Source organism: Tyto alba, unplaced genomic scaffold (genome assembly GCF_018691265.1).
Source record: "Tyto alba isolate M040663 unplaced genomic scaffold, T.alba_DEE_v4.0 Super-Scaffold_20000042, whole genome shotgun sequence".
NCBI classification, from domain to species: Eukaryota; Metazoa; Chordata; class Aves; order Strigiformes; family Tytonidae; genus Tyto; species Tyto alba.
In genome coordinates this window covers 3,381,499-3,394,981 of record NW_024881293.1, presented here as the reverse complement: position 1 = coordinate 3,394,981, position 13,483 = coordinate 3,381,499, and the positions used below count along the sequence as shown (strand labels likewise).

The 13,483-nt window shown below is 44.4% G+C and overlaps 1 protein-coding gene across 1 annotated transcript; it reads right to left on the bottom strand.

Annotated features, from left to right (window-relative positions):
* Positions 1-7,315: 7,315 nt before the first annotated feature.
* LOC104363144 (natriuretic peptides A) lies at positions 7,316-10,102 on the bottom strand. The gene is made up of 2 exons (XM_009969549.3): positions 9,313-10,102; positions 7,316-7,705 (listed from the first exon to the last, which is right to left on the bottom strand). The coding sequence occupies exons 1-2, from the start codon at positions 9,430-9,432 to the stop codon at positions 7,343-7,345; spliced, it is 483 nt and encodes a 160-aa protein (XP_009967851.2). The 5' UTR covers positions 9,433-10,102; the 3' UTR covers positions 7,316-7,342.
* Between the last annotated feature and the right edge of the window lie 3,381 nt (positions 10,103-13,483).

Here is a 13,483-nt window from a genome sequence, read left to right as displayed (position 1 = left end):
TCAGGTAGCTGTGTTGTACAGGCTGCATGTAATAGCTCTCTGATGCACTCTAATCTGAAGTTGCCCAGCAGCTTGTCTGGCTCTTGCCCTCAGTCTCTCACTTGGTGTGTATGTTGTGACAGGGAGAGCCTGAAATAGCTAAAAGCATCTGTTGGGAGGGGATGGCAGAAATCTGTGTTTGGGAGCTAAATAAGAAGTGCCATGGTGGTCTTAATTAAGCTGTGTTCCTAGCAAGGAGTCAGGGTAGAAGAGAGTCATCAAGAGAAAAGAGCAGGGGAACTGTGCTTCAGCTCTGCGACTGCTCTCAGTCATAAATGCAGTAATGTAGGAGGGAATAAGAGAAGTATTTCCCTTTTAAAATTGAGGTACATCAACTGCCACTTTAGCATCACAGTAAAGGAGGAAATAGGCTATGTCTTTTGCCTACTTGCTCACCTCCTGGCCCTGAGAAAAAAGGGTGGGAGAGGTATGTCCGTCCATGTTTACAGACACAGCTTGACAATTTGGTGCAATGGCGACTTCCTTTCAGCCAAACGTACTAAAACAGCCAGCTGGACTGATGCAGATACCAGGCACTTTGTTAGAGCTTTAGGGATGCTTCGAGTGTCAAGATGATATGCAAGGTGATTCCTATTGCAGGTAGTAAAACTGCATTTTATCATCGGTGATAGAGGTGGTTACTAAGAAAGCTGCATAATACATTTATGCATAAAGCAACCAACTTCCTGTTTAGATTAAAATCCCCTTCTGCCAGGGTTTATAGACATTAAATCCAACCATGTGTCATGGTCCCCATGCCTGTAAACTGTGTATCTAGCAGAAGAATTTAGTGTTGTTGAGTGAGATATTTTTTATTTTATTTTTGCTTTGCTTTACTGGCAGGATCCAAGCTGCCTTCTTTAGCATGTGTGCATACACATACAGGTGTGCATCATGCAGCACACACAGGAAGAAACAGAAGATGGCTGCCCCGAGCTTTTGCTGCACTTGTGTGTAAGATGAGAGAATGAAGCTGCTCTTCTTGTCCAGGGTGCTGAAGCACTTTTCAGCAGCGGTGGGATACATTCAGCCTCTTCAGCATCTACTGTAGCTTTTCAAATGAAGTGTGTGAAAAAGCTTGCTCATAGCTGGAATGAGATGGCAGCAAGTTCAACCTCCATCTGGGAAGCAAGGGGTAACAGTCTGTGAGATTCAGAAGTTGAGATCACTGTTTAAAAGCAAGCAGGATGTCCCTTTCTCTAGGCTGTTACAAAACTGCAGAAATAAAAGTACGAGTTGCTATATTGTTTAACACACATTTTAGTGGTTCTTAAGCATCTAGGAGTAGGAGACTGGAACCCATATATACCAGTTTGAATAGATGAACACAGAAAACAGTTATGTGCTGAAGAACTCATAACTAACAGAAAAGACAGGACAACCCTGAGACCCTTGCTGACTCCCTTAGCAGCTCCTCAGTGCTTATACTAGAGGATGTATCTGTGGGATGGCTGACTTTACACACTGATTTTATCTTTCTTTTACTTCTTCTCAATTCCCAGCATAGCAGGCCTGATCCTAGCTGCCTTCTTACTACCTTCTGTTTTCTTAAAACTTCACCTTCTCCCAACTCTGCTTCTTTTTCTATACAGGATTCTGCTGTTTTTCCAAGAGAGTATTCAGGAGATGGGAAGGTAGGGGGAAGGTCTTTATGAATCCTCCTTCCTTCCTTCCCATGTAAAAGATCCCAAACTGTGATTACAACTGTAAGCCTTTTTTTTTTTTTTTTTTTTTTTTTGGAAGTATATCGCTCAGGGATAGAATCTGCTGCTAGGAAAACAAAATACAGGCATGGTATAACCTGTTTACAAAGGGAAAGTTGTACTGTTGAGAGGGGAACTAATGTGCTCAGGATTCTTTGAACTAGGAACCATAGTTGTACTAATTCTTTTTGATTTGTTCAGATAGGATGATGGGAAAGCTGGCCTCAAACTGTTAGAAGCAAACAATGAAAAGGACCAAAGGCAGCAGTGGTTTCTGGTTGCCAGCAGTGAGGTACAGAAGCCCTTCCTATGATCTTAAAGTTTCTTCCTGCCTTTTTTTTTTTTTTTTTCTACTCTGTTTTCCTTTTCCTCACTGTGAGACTGATCTTGACACCTCTTCTCTTTATACTTGCAATGATGGCAGGAATAAGACTCAAAGAGCAAAGCCCACTCCATTCTATCACTTGCTCTGGTAAAGGATTGGGGATTGGAGCCAGCAGAAGATTCTGTTTTAAAGTTATTTGTCCATAGTAGCTGTCACTGGAGTGGCAATGGTTCAGCTCCAGCAGGGAATGGCAGATCAGGGACATCTGCTGCAGGAAACATTCGTGATTTCTTTCAAGACATTTCACACCTCAAAGGTGTGAGAAAAGCACCAGAAAAGATCCCCCCCTCCTTTATCTGTCAGCAATGCCTCTGGACTTTTCCTTCTTCAGTGTAAAAATTGAGACAAGTGTTGGACAACTGGGTGTCAGCCATCTGATGGGAGCTGTACCTTTGGGTGAGCTTGCGAGAGACTCGGGGGGAGGCTGTTCTCAGCACGGCAGAGCTGTCAACAGGCTTTCTGCTAATTTCTGAACTGTACGACCGTACTGCTGGTAGCCTCTGTCTTTGGGCATGATGCCAGCGTACCGTTGTCTGTAAAGAGTTGCTGCCCAGGATGACTGGGACACACTTATCAAGCAGATGTCAATCAGCAAAGGCCTTTGGGGGCCAAGCTTCAGTGAAAGTAAATCGAGCAAGCTGGATATGGCCAGATTGTTATGCAAATTGGCATAGCTCCACGCTTCCCCACAGCAGCGGAGGATGTGTGCCCTATACTTCACATATGATTTCTTAGCGAAACAAAGCAGTGGTGACAGCTCCTCTTGGCATTCTTGCCTGCGGACTGGGATTTCAATGAAACGTTTCATTTAGTGGGAAGCTGGATAGGAGTGGTACAGTGTCTGAGGGGGAAAGAAACCCTCAAATCTAATTTGCAAAAAAAACCCCGTGCCAGCCAGGCCAGTTTTCCAAATGAGGCTCATGCCTTACAGTGTACATGAAGCATGCTAGTGTAATTACTGTATTTCAAAGTTCAAAGGAAAGAAAGCTGCTGAATTATGCACTGCCAGTGAGGGTTACTGCCAGGAGCTATTAGGAAGTGAGTATGAGGTCTGGCATTGCAGGAGGTGGCAAATGTCATTAGAGCTGTGTGGAGGGTGTTAGCATGGTCCTTCTCTGATCCCACTGGGGTATTTCTTCCTTTGCACAATGAGTGTGATAGCACTTGAATGCATCCTAGGTGCTGTGTTGTGAGGGGTTGATTAAGGTTTATTAGGCACTCTGATGCCTCACAGGGTGGAGGAGGGCAAGGTTTCAAGACCCTGCCCCATGCTCAGTGCTGAATAGTTACTTGGAACCAAACCTACATTAGCTACTTTTGACATCAGCTCTTGCTTTGCGGTGATAGCTTTGTCCCAAAGGCATCCTGTGCTTAGACTGTTTCTGAATTGTTTACAATTACAAGCTACATTGATTCTCTGTCTTGGGGCTATCTCACAGCACAGTTCCTGAAACAAAACTCTGAAGTGCTTGTTCTGTTGCATGGCTACTAGCCTTTTTCCTACATTATTATTGACATATCGCCAACCTTATTTTCCCCTAGGGGAAGTTTCTCTAGAAGACTTGAGATGTATTTTGGATAGGTGTGAAGGCTTAGTAGGAATTAATGTAGAACTGAAGATTAAACGTATCTTCAGTTCATGCCCTCACAAGAGTCTGGTACTGCTTGTTTCTCTTCCAGTCCCAGCCCCTATTTTCCTCCAAAAAGTTCTATGAGGATAAGTTTCCAAAATTTACAGGCACCAAATGTAGATGTGCTACAAACCTGAAGGAAGCTCCCTCACATTTAGATGTAGGTATGTGCAGAACTGGCTACTGCTGGAAGAGAGCAGGGCCTAGTTAAAAGGAATACCTTCTTCCTTTCATGGACAGTGTGTGCAGCTCTGCAAATCCACTGCAGTGACAGCAGCACCAGCAGGAGAAATAAAAGGCTGTCAGGTTAGCACCTGATGTGTATATGGGACAACAGGACTGTCCTTTGAATCTCTGAGCTATGAACACAAGTCCAAGTTGCTGCAAAGTAAGGTTGAACGTGAACATGTAATGCATGCCATGATGTGGTAACTGTTTGTGCCTCTTCCCCTACTGTAAAGGTCGGCCTGCTGGCCTTTGGTGAAGAGCAGAGCTGTGGCACTTGCCACTGATACCGCTGGGTCACAGCATATGTGGCTGTTCTGTGAAACAAGTGATAAATTAATTCGCTTGCTAGCTTGCTCCAGGTTCCTTCATTTCTGCACCCACAGGCTGAATTTCCTGTGCTTGCTGAAAGCAAGTTCCTAGTGGAGCCTTTTATGTTTTATATACGTACCCTCTTGGTCACAGTCTTTCTGTACCTTCTTTAGAAGGCAGTCAATACAGCTCTGGAGTGACATTTAGCTTTCAGATGTCCTTGCTTCTTCCATAAGCAGTGGGTTGCTTTTGTGTGTGTGCTTTGGGACTGGCTGCTCCCAAGACTGTTCTCTGCTCTCTCTTACCCAGCTCTCACAGCCAGAGTGGTAGCTTTGCTTGTCCTTGGAGGTGATACTCTTTGCCTCTAGAGCTGATCAGTGCTGTTTCTCCCATTCAGCTTTTCCAAATGCTTGTTTTTGTGTGCAGTCCTATTCTGACCTGACTGTGAGATTTCCCTGGGGGAGCTTTACAGCTCAGTGTGTTTATGGGAGTAGCAGTAAAAATCCAGCCAGAGATGCTTTTTTCATAGATTGCCTACTCTCAATTAGGTTCTCCCAGACCGCAGGGTCTATTAAAATACTGTCTGCAAACCAATACAGACTTGTTCCACCGGGAACTGGCTCGCTGTTAATACTGGACCCACCTGGCTTTGGGTCAGGCAGCACCAACTCTTCTTACCATTTTTAGCACATTCCACTGAACTCATTAGTGTTTTGTGCCTTGAGGGGCTGACAGGGAGGGACAATTTATAGTGTCTATGCAAGTTTTGCTTGACTGGGTAAAATTCAGCTCCAGCAAGGGCTGTTATTGTTAGAGTATGAGGATTGTTTTTACTTTCCTTTTATTGCAGTACATCGGAAGTCAGGCTGTTGCCCATTGCTAGTGTGGAGGGACCCACCTGATCATTCCCATCTTGCTGCAGTGGGAAACTGGTGACTACAGGGGTGTGTTTGGAAAGCCTGTTTGAGAAGACAAAGCCCCATTGTCCCCACAAAGGCTCCCCAAAGGGTGGCTTCAGTCCACCTTGATTTGTGAAACCACCTCTGAGTAAATACAAAGTCCCTGTAGCTTTTTACTGCAGAGATGTCTCATGGTAACTGCTGGGAGTCTTGACCTGGGAATCAGTTCTCCTGCCAGGGAAACTTATTTGGGCAACACTGTACAGAATGTTTTATCTTTGGCTGATGCTGCTGGAGGGAGAGACTCTGACATGTCATTTATATCACACTAGGTGTTGTTTCCCATTGGAGTGGAGCAAAATGATTCCCTCAGAATATGTATCTGCTCTTCTTCCTTAGGGAAGAATCACAAAGCCCAGCATGGCAGGGAGCTTGCATGTGCCTCTCAGGCCGTGTCAGCAGTGCAGGGAGTGACTGGGAGGGCAGCTTGTCAGAAATGTGATGTGTGACATAAGTCCTATTAAAGTGGTACAGCAGCCTTAGCTGTGAACAGGCATGTGCAGGAGTGCTCTGCCATTCAGCACTCAAACTTACAGTTTCACTGTAGCTATGGTTCCTGAGAGCTGTTGTCAGCAACTGTCACAGCTCTGGCACATCTGCTTCCCTCTAGCTTATCTTGACCAAGTATTGTTCTTCTCCCTATGTGCATAAGCAAAGTCAGAATGAGACTTCTGCAGTTGAGTGTACCCTGGTGCTGCTGTGTTATTAGGCCCTGAATGAGCTTGCTGGGGTGCTCAAGTAATGGATGCTGGGAACGAGACCCAGAATTAGATGCTCAGAATAACACAGTTTCTAGCAGTATGTGCAATCACAGGACAGTTGTGTTGAGCCTGGGCTCAATGCCACTGCTGGGGCTGACTTGGGAATCCAAGCTATTTCGTCCCGAGGATGCTAACTGAATGTGGTCTTGGCAATATAACCCTATTTGGGGAGGGAGGGTGGTCAGGGAGAATGTGTTTTGGGCCAAATTCGCATCATAGGTGTGAAATCTAGCTACAAAGGCCTAAATGAAACCTTTACCAGACTTGTAGTGTTCCCATTATCCATGTTTAGAACAACTTTGAGGGGCCATTTCCAGAAAGTGATAAATATTATGTACAAGCTGCTTTGTAATTGGAGTGATCCCACCTGCCCTCAGATGAGAAATACCGTGACAGGATTCAAGCCCGTGGAGGATCACTGGGGTTCAGCGCTTCAGTCACATGCACAGTGAGACAAGACACAGTTAATGATGTATCTTTCTGTTGATGCTCATAACCTTTATTTGCTAAGTTCTAGAAAGCATATACAATGAATTCCCTTTCCTCCCTCTGGTTATCTTGAAACTTGTGGAGTGTTATGATTTTTCTTACTTCTTTTAATGTAAATTTATGGCAGTTCCCTTGACTGAATAATCTATACCAGCAAAAGGATTCTCTTGTTATTGAAACCCTGTCTATAGGAGGACTCGTGTTGGTCTTTCTATGTTGAGCAAGCTTTTTTTCCTGCTAATCTGTTATGATTTCTTAGTGTAGAGGGAAAAACTCTAGTGAAAAAACTAATTTCTGTTTCTACCAAGTTCATACTTTCTCCGTCTTGTGTAAGTAAGATCCAGCCTTCTGGGTACCAGAGTACCAATAAAGGATAGGCTTTTGACTTGAGGAAAATACAAGAAATTTTAATGCAACAGACAGGAGAGAGGTCCAGCATAGATATCTAATGTGTTAGTTTTATTTAAAGATGCTCTCTTGGTGCTAGAGTAAGAAATGTTCTTTAAAAAAAACATCAAATAAATAAATAAATAAATAAATAAAAATAGGAATAACTTTCTGTTGAAGAGCTTAGAAAGCATCCGGCTTTCATCTTGGGAGGAACAGGTACTGTAAAGCATTCTTCAGAGTAGGGTAGAGGGAGATTGTCCTAATTCTTCCTGGAACCTGCAAGCCAAACATGAAATAAATGTTACTAGAATCTGTTTCTCTCAGCGTATGCAACCATTGTCAGCAGTGGGCTTACCTAGCAAATCCACAGACACAACGTTTCTTTTGAAAAACCAATACTAGCTTAAACATTAGGCTAAAATTAATTCCTTTCTCAAATTGTGTCTTATTAAAGACTTAAATGAGAACCTGCTCCTCTCTTGTTGCATGACACAGATTCAGCAAGATGGTTTAGGCGGGACTCACCATTGCAACCCATTCCACTCAGGGAGCCGATTCTATCAATTCTCCTCCCGAAGCAGCCAGAATCTCTCATCATCCTGGGCATCTGCAGCTCCCTCAGTCTCTTGAGGAAGAAGTCCCTGTGGGACAGAGGGGTGCTGGGTGCTAGCCTGGGTTCAGCCTTCTGGTCATCACTGTCATCTGTGAGTCCTGCTGGCAGCTCTTCCTGGGGTTTGGGTTCTTGGAGGTCAGGATTGGAGTCCAGGGCTTCAATCATTGCAAACTTATCTTCCAGTCTCTCCAGCAGAGCCTACAAGAGAAGGATTGTTTTCATGAAACTCCTAGTTTTGTGGTCATTTTCTAGCTCTTCCAGTCATCCAATTCTGCATTCATCAATGGTCACATAGCCAGCCCTAGGGAGGCTGTCAGGTTGGATCCCAGGGTTGCTGGTGGTACTTGAGCTCTGTCCTCTTCAGTAAACCCCTGTTCATGTTAGTTCCACCTATGGGTAGCTCTAGATGAGAGCTGAATGAAGCTGCTTGTCATGAAAGTATATCTTTCTGACAAGGTTAAAACAGCTCTTGACAGGATAAAAAAGCAAGATGTGAGTTGCCTAGGGAGATACTATCTAACTCACCAATGGTACACAATCTCAAAGTACCTCTAAATCCAGAACCCACTCCCATGTTCTCAGAAGTTGCCTGCAATGCTGCTTGCCAGCAGTTGGCTTTTCTCTCTTTTTTTTTTTTTTTTTTTTTTTTTTTCTGTTAAGACTGCTTGCTTGTCCCCCCTGGCTGTTTCAGCGGACATCACTTGGGGAAGCTCTTGGTGTTTTCACTAATCTTTGCCCTAGGAGTTACAGGATTGCTGCTTCTTAAAGGCACATGCATCTCCCTGAACATACCTCTATGCTAAATTTATGTCTGCTATGTGACTTCTTCCTGGGTGCCATTCTCTATAATTTTTAAAGCTTTGTGTAACAGGGATCGATAACCTCCTCAAGGGTAGCTCAACCAATTAGAGGAATTTAATTGTCCATCTCTAGAAGTAGAGTGGAAAGGAGTGAGCCTTATGGCTTGCTTGAAAGTGAATGCATTTGGAAGCCACTTTTCTCAGCCAACTGCGGCAAACAGCCTAGAGGCATGGGGCAATTTCAGTGTTGTCTCACACTGTCCTAATCATCTCAGGGAGTTTCTTCTCAAGACCTGATGCCATGAGAAGCTGGTCACCGGTACCAGTCCAAAGCAAGATTTGAGCTTTCAGATTTCATCTTGCGAGACTGAGTCTTAAGCTTATATCGTGCTGTAACAATGGATTTTCTCTGTCATTCATTAAAATACACACCTGGTAATTTCATAGCTCTAGAAGCTTTATTGGATGAGTCATGCTAAATGATCATACTACTCCTCTAGCAGCTTTTCTAAAAGTTTGCCTTTGGGTGTTCCATTTCACCTCCTCATCTCCCATCCACATGCAGCCAGTTTTCTTAAATCCACAAAGCTAGAGCCGTATGGCTGTCCTGCTTCACTGTTCCTGCCATTTATTGGGATAAACGAGAGCCCACCTGAAAGTTTTCTATTTGTTCTTATAGAGCTACTGTGATGATTTTTACCCTCTCTGGGACTTTGCTCCCAGGAGAGTGGATCTTCAAGAGAAAAAGAACTGAAAACCCAAAGCAGACATCCCACAAAATCAGAATTTTCTTTCCTACTGCTACCTAGGAGCTCAAGTGAACCCAGCACTGAAGGATATTACTCTGTAGAACTTTTCTGAACCCCCGCGAAGAACTGAGACTTTTTCCCCAGCATGTGATTGCTGATGTGGCTATCTGATTGTGCAAAAGAAAGGCAAGACCACCACCTCACACTCTGATAAGCACCCCAAAAGTTTAACCTTGCAAAAGGAGAGAGTCCTCACCTCCATGCTGGCCAGTTCTTTGGCAGGGCTGAGGTTGTAAATGGGGTTGGCTCTGCTGGACTGAAATTGGATGAGCAACAGCAAGAGGAAGCCACAGGAAAATGAGCCTTTAGCGTCCATGGCGCTGGGTTCGTTGGGAATAGGGAAGTTCAAGCTGTTTCTTCTGAGATGTCTCTTCAGGTCTCTCTCTTCCTTGTCCTATCCTCTCCCTTCCGAAGCTTGTCTTTTATACTCTTTGGGTGTGATCTCTGCTTCCTAGGTTATCAGTGGGTTTATCTGGGGCACATTCCAGTCCCACTGCAGGCATGCAGCTCTGTCAAGGGAAGATTCCCTTTATTAGCTGTCATTAGGCAGCAGCTGCTGTTGCTGAGGAATGTATGTCACAAGTCAGTGATTTCATGTCACTCCCCCTCCTCTTGATACCAGGCGCTGTGATTACATAGTCCAGTTGGAAATTCTTAGCAATTTTCTTTCAAGAGACCCCTATGGTCAGATTTATGGAGATGGGAAACAACCCTGAAACTGCTCTAAACTCTACTCGGTTAGAAGCTTTCCATAGGGAAATTACCTTTTATACGGAAAACAGTGGGCTTTTCAGATGAGTATGTGATGGAGAGTAAAAGCTGATGATAAATCTACTTTTAGGACACCTAGAGTAACGTGCACACTTTCCTTCTATATATGGAATATGCGCAGCCGCTGCATACCGTGGAGTGTGCTGAAAATCCCAGGTTTGGGCCACTTCTCTTTTCCCATTGCTGTTGAGGTGATATCACCGTTGAGACTTTTTGTATCTGTATGTTGCCAACAACAGAGGCGCCCTGATCTGTACCTCGATACAGACGATAACTTCTAGACTGACTCTGCGGGGACAGCGAGTACCTCCAGCCCCCCACAACAACTGGCTTCGGCACCACTGAGAAACACTAGTCTTTATTAACAGCTAAACATTTAAATCAATGGAATTTCTTTAAACATCGATGATAAAGCTTGACCCTACATCAATAAAATTTAAAGAAGAGATGGTCAGATTCAGGAGTAATCCTCTTGTGCCGTCATACAAGAAAACAACCTCTTCGACGAGAACTTTAGATAGATGGCTTTCGGTGTTATTCAGCAAAGGTATCAATCTAGCCCCAAGAAAGAATGAATGAATTTGTGTATACATGTCTTTTGGGAGGGCTTAAAATGAAATATTTAGTTTAATATATTAAAAAAAAAAGTATTTATTTTTTAAAATAAATATTTTATTTCTTTTTAAAAATATTTCTTTGACAGCTGAAGTTTTCAAGATTAGGTAAAAACTGCCTGTGCTTATGGAGAAGTTACAAAAATGTAGATTTGCTGCACATTCCTCTTCCAGCATTGTCTTTGTGCATAAAGTGCAACTAAAGATTGATCTTTTTTACAGAACCACAGGAGAGTTCTAAATCATGAAGCATATTGCTATCCTGCATTTTCCTAACGTTTCTTAGTTAGTGACTTAGTGACTGAATATGTCAGTCTAGTAATAATTTGTTAACTTTTAATACAAATGTAGATATTGAAAGTATCTCCTGAGTACAGTTTGTAATTAATAATAGAACGATAAAATATTTCTCATGTCTTAAATGTCTTAACATGGTGTTTGTGTACAAACATGTGCACATACTGTCCACATGATCAGCTACCAAAATTATACTAGAAAGGACATTGTCAAGGTTGTGAAGTCAAGCTCAAATGCTACTTTTTCCTAATATAGCCCGAAGTCAGCCCAACTCTGCATATGTTCTGATGAAGCCCTTTATTATAAGAGCACTCCCTATTTTTCCCCAATGCTTTATTTTTTCAGTACATTGAGGCAGCACTTGTTTTTTGTATTATTGTGTGTACCAACGCATTCTTATTTTGTGCAATTAGAAAGAACTAGGAGCCTGATAGCTTGCTTTTTTTTTTTTTTAACACTTGATATTGCAGTGTCTGTAATTCACTAATTAGTTACAAGTATTCTCTTACTGCTGCTCTTGTGTGTGCATGTGTGTGTTTGTGCCAGGGCATAATGTCGTTTTATAAATGTACAAAGTGTAAGAGGACAAACTAGAATTATTCATTGAGTGTCCAATTTAAGATACCTAGGCTCTGTTCTTGTTTTATTTTTCATTTCTTTCCTTTCACCCCCCCACCCACTAAGTATTCTCTAGTGCTGTCTGTGCAGAAACTTCTGTTGCTTGATCTGAGTTTTGCCTGAGAGCTCAGCACATCTGTAAAGCAACCCTTGGCACACAAACCCAGCAGCAAGAAACCAAGGAACACAGTATCAGTCACAGCTGTGAAATGTTTAGCTTTGAGTGGCCTGTCCCTGCGAAACAATCTAATGTTCCAGGATTGTATTCAATAACCTGGACCCAGAGATACTCCTCTCTTTTACTGGTTTGTTCTATTTCCATCTTCTGTATTCCACAGCAGATAAATGAGATGTGGGGGCCTGACTTCAGCCTTGACAACACTTTCTAAGACAGAGAGATTTCTGTGTACTATTTCATGTATGTAGATAGGATAAAAAGGCTGACTGTCACAGTAGCTGTTGTGTTTTCAAAGCCAAATTCTGCTCTCTATTATCCACCTTGCTGTCCTGCCAAAGCAAATGGAGTGTAAAATGTCAGAACTCATCTCATTGTTGTTGAAGCTATAAGGCTCACTTGGTTGGTTGCTTGTGGTATCTCAGTATCATCACCCTGGCAAGATTAATATGAACTTTAGGATTTATATCCCAGCACTGGGTAGTCAAAGTCCAGGCATTGCCCATGCTCAGCTGGCCACTTGCCTAGTAAAACCCCTATTGGGAGTCTTACCAGGGCAGAAGGTTTTTACAAAAAGCATACTGTGACCAGTTTTAGAGTTGGGAAGCTGGCACATTCCCCCAGCACCCCAGGGTAGGGGATAGGAGGTGTGGGAACATGAGGCTCCATTAGAAAGCAGCCCTGGTTGCTCAGAGCAGAGGGGGAGAGCACCAAGGGTGCTGCTGGCACCCCTGTGTGTGGATCCTTGTGAGGAGGAGAACGGTACATGGACAGAGCTCAGCTGAGGGTGACGCTGCCCTTTCCCTGGCAGGATAATGAGATGTCCTTGTCTTTCAGCCCTGTAAGGCTAAGGACTGTAAGCCTAGGGACTGGTGTCATGGGGAGGCCCCAGCTGATAGAGCTGCCCTAACTGATGCCCCTACCTGCTGCACATCCTTCCAGTGATGTCTGTTCTCCTATTGCTGTTTTGCAGCTGAAGAATGCTAGAGTGTGAGCTGACTGTAAAGAGCCTTTGTAGTCCTGTTCTGAGGAAGAGGCTGGATTTGGATTCCTTTCACCTCCCAGTGACTAAAGCCTTCAACAAGACTAGCCCATACCCCATGTGAGCTCCCTTTCCTTGCCTTGCGATTTGGTTAGATTACCAAATCCAAGGATTATCAAGGAAATGAAGAGACAAGGTGCAGGAAACAAAAGGGAAATGTAATCACGTCTAGTGCAGGGCACGCAGCACCAAGATCACAGGACAGGCCATACTGCAATTCAGATAGTTAAGTGGTGCCTCACTTTTTCCATGGGGGAGGAAACTTACTTACTTTCATCCCAAACATGGGTTGTTTCGGCTGCTGCTGGGGGTATATTATCTCTGTGATGTGGCTGCCCCTTCCTGTGCTGGACTCTCCAGGCTCAGTGCAGGCAGCACGGGCCCTGCCTTTCTCAGTTCCTTTGGAGCAGGGTGTTTGGCAATGCCTTGAGCCTTTCTGTCTGTTTAGGGCTGCCTGTGCTTCACAGCCTTGTCTTGAGAGGCCGGAGAGGGCTTTGCACAAAACCCGGGTGGAAGAACGAGAGGGTTTTGCTGAAACCGAGTGACATGAACTCGGGAAAAAGCAGTCCTGCGAGCTGGGCTTGGCTGCGCTCCGGGCCCGGGGAGGGGGATGCCGAGCCCCGGGCTGGCGGGGGGAGCCCGGGGGGAGCCCGGCGGGGCCGGCGCTGGGCGACTGGCGTCTGTCCCGGGTCCTGAAGCCTTCGCGGCCCTTCGCCCGCCCCGGCAGCGTTCAGCAGCCGCTGCCGAGGGAATTTTTAAAGCGATGTAGCCCCTCTGTCCTTGGTGGCACCCCATGCCGGCCCGCCGTGCCAAGCCTGGCACTGATACCAGCGGCTTAGCCCGTAGGACA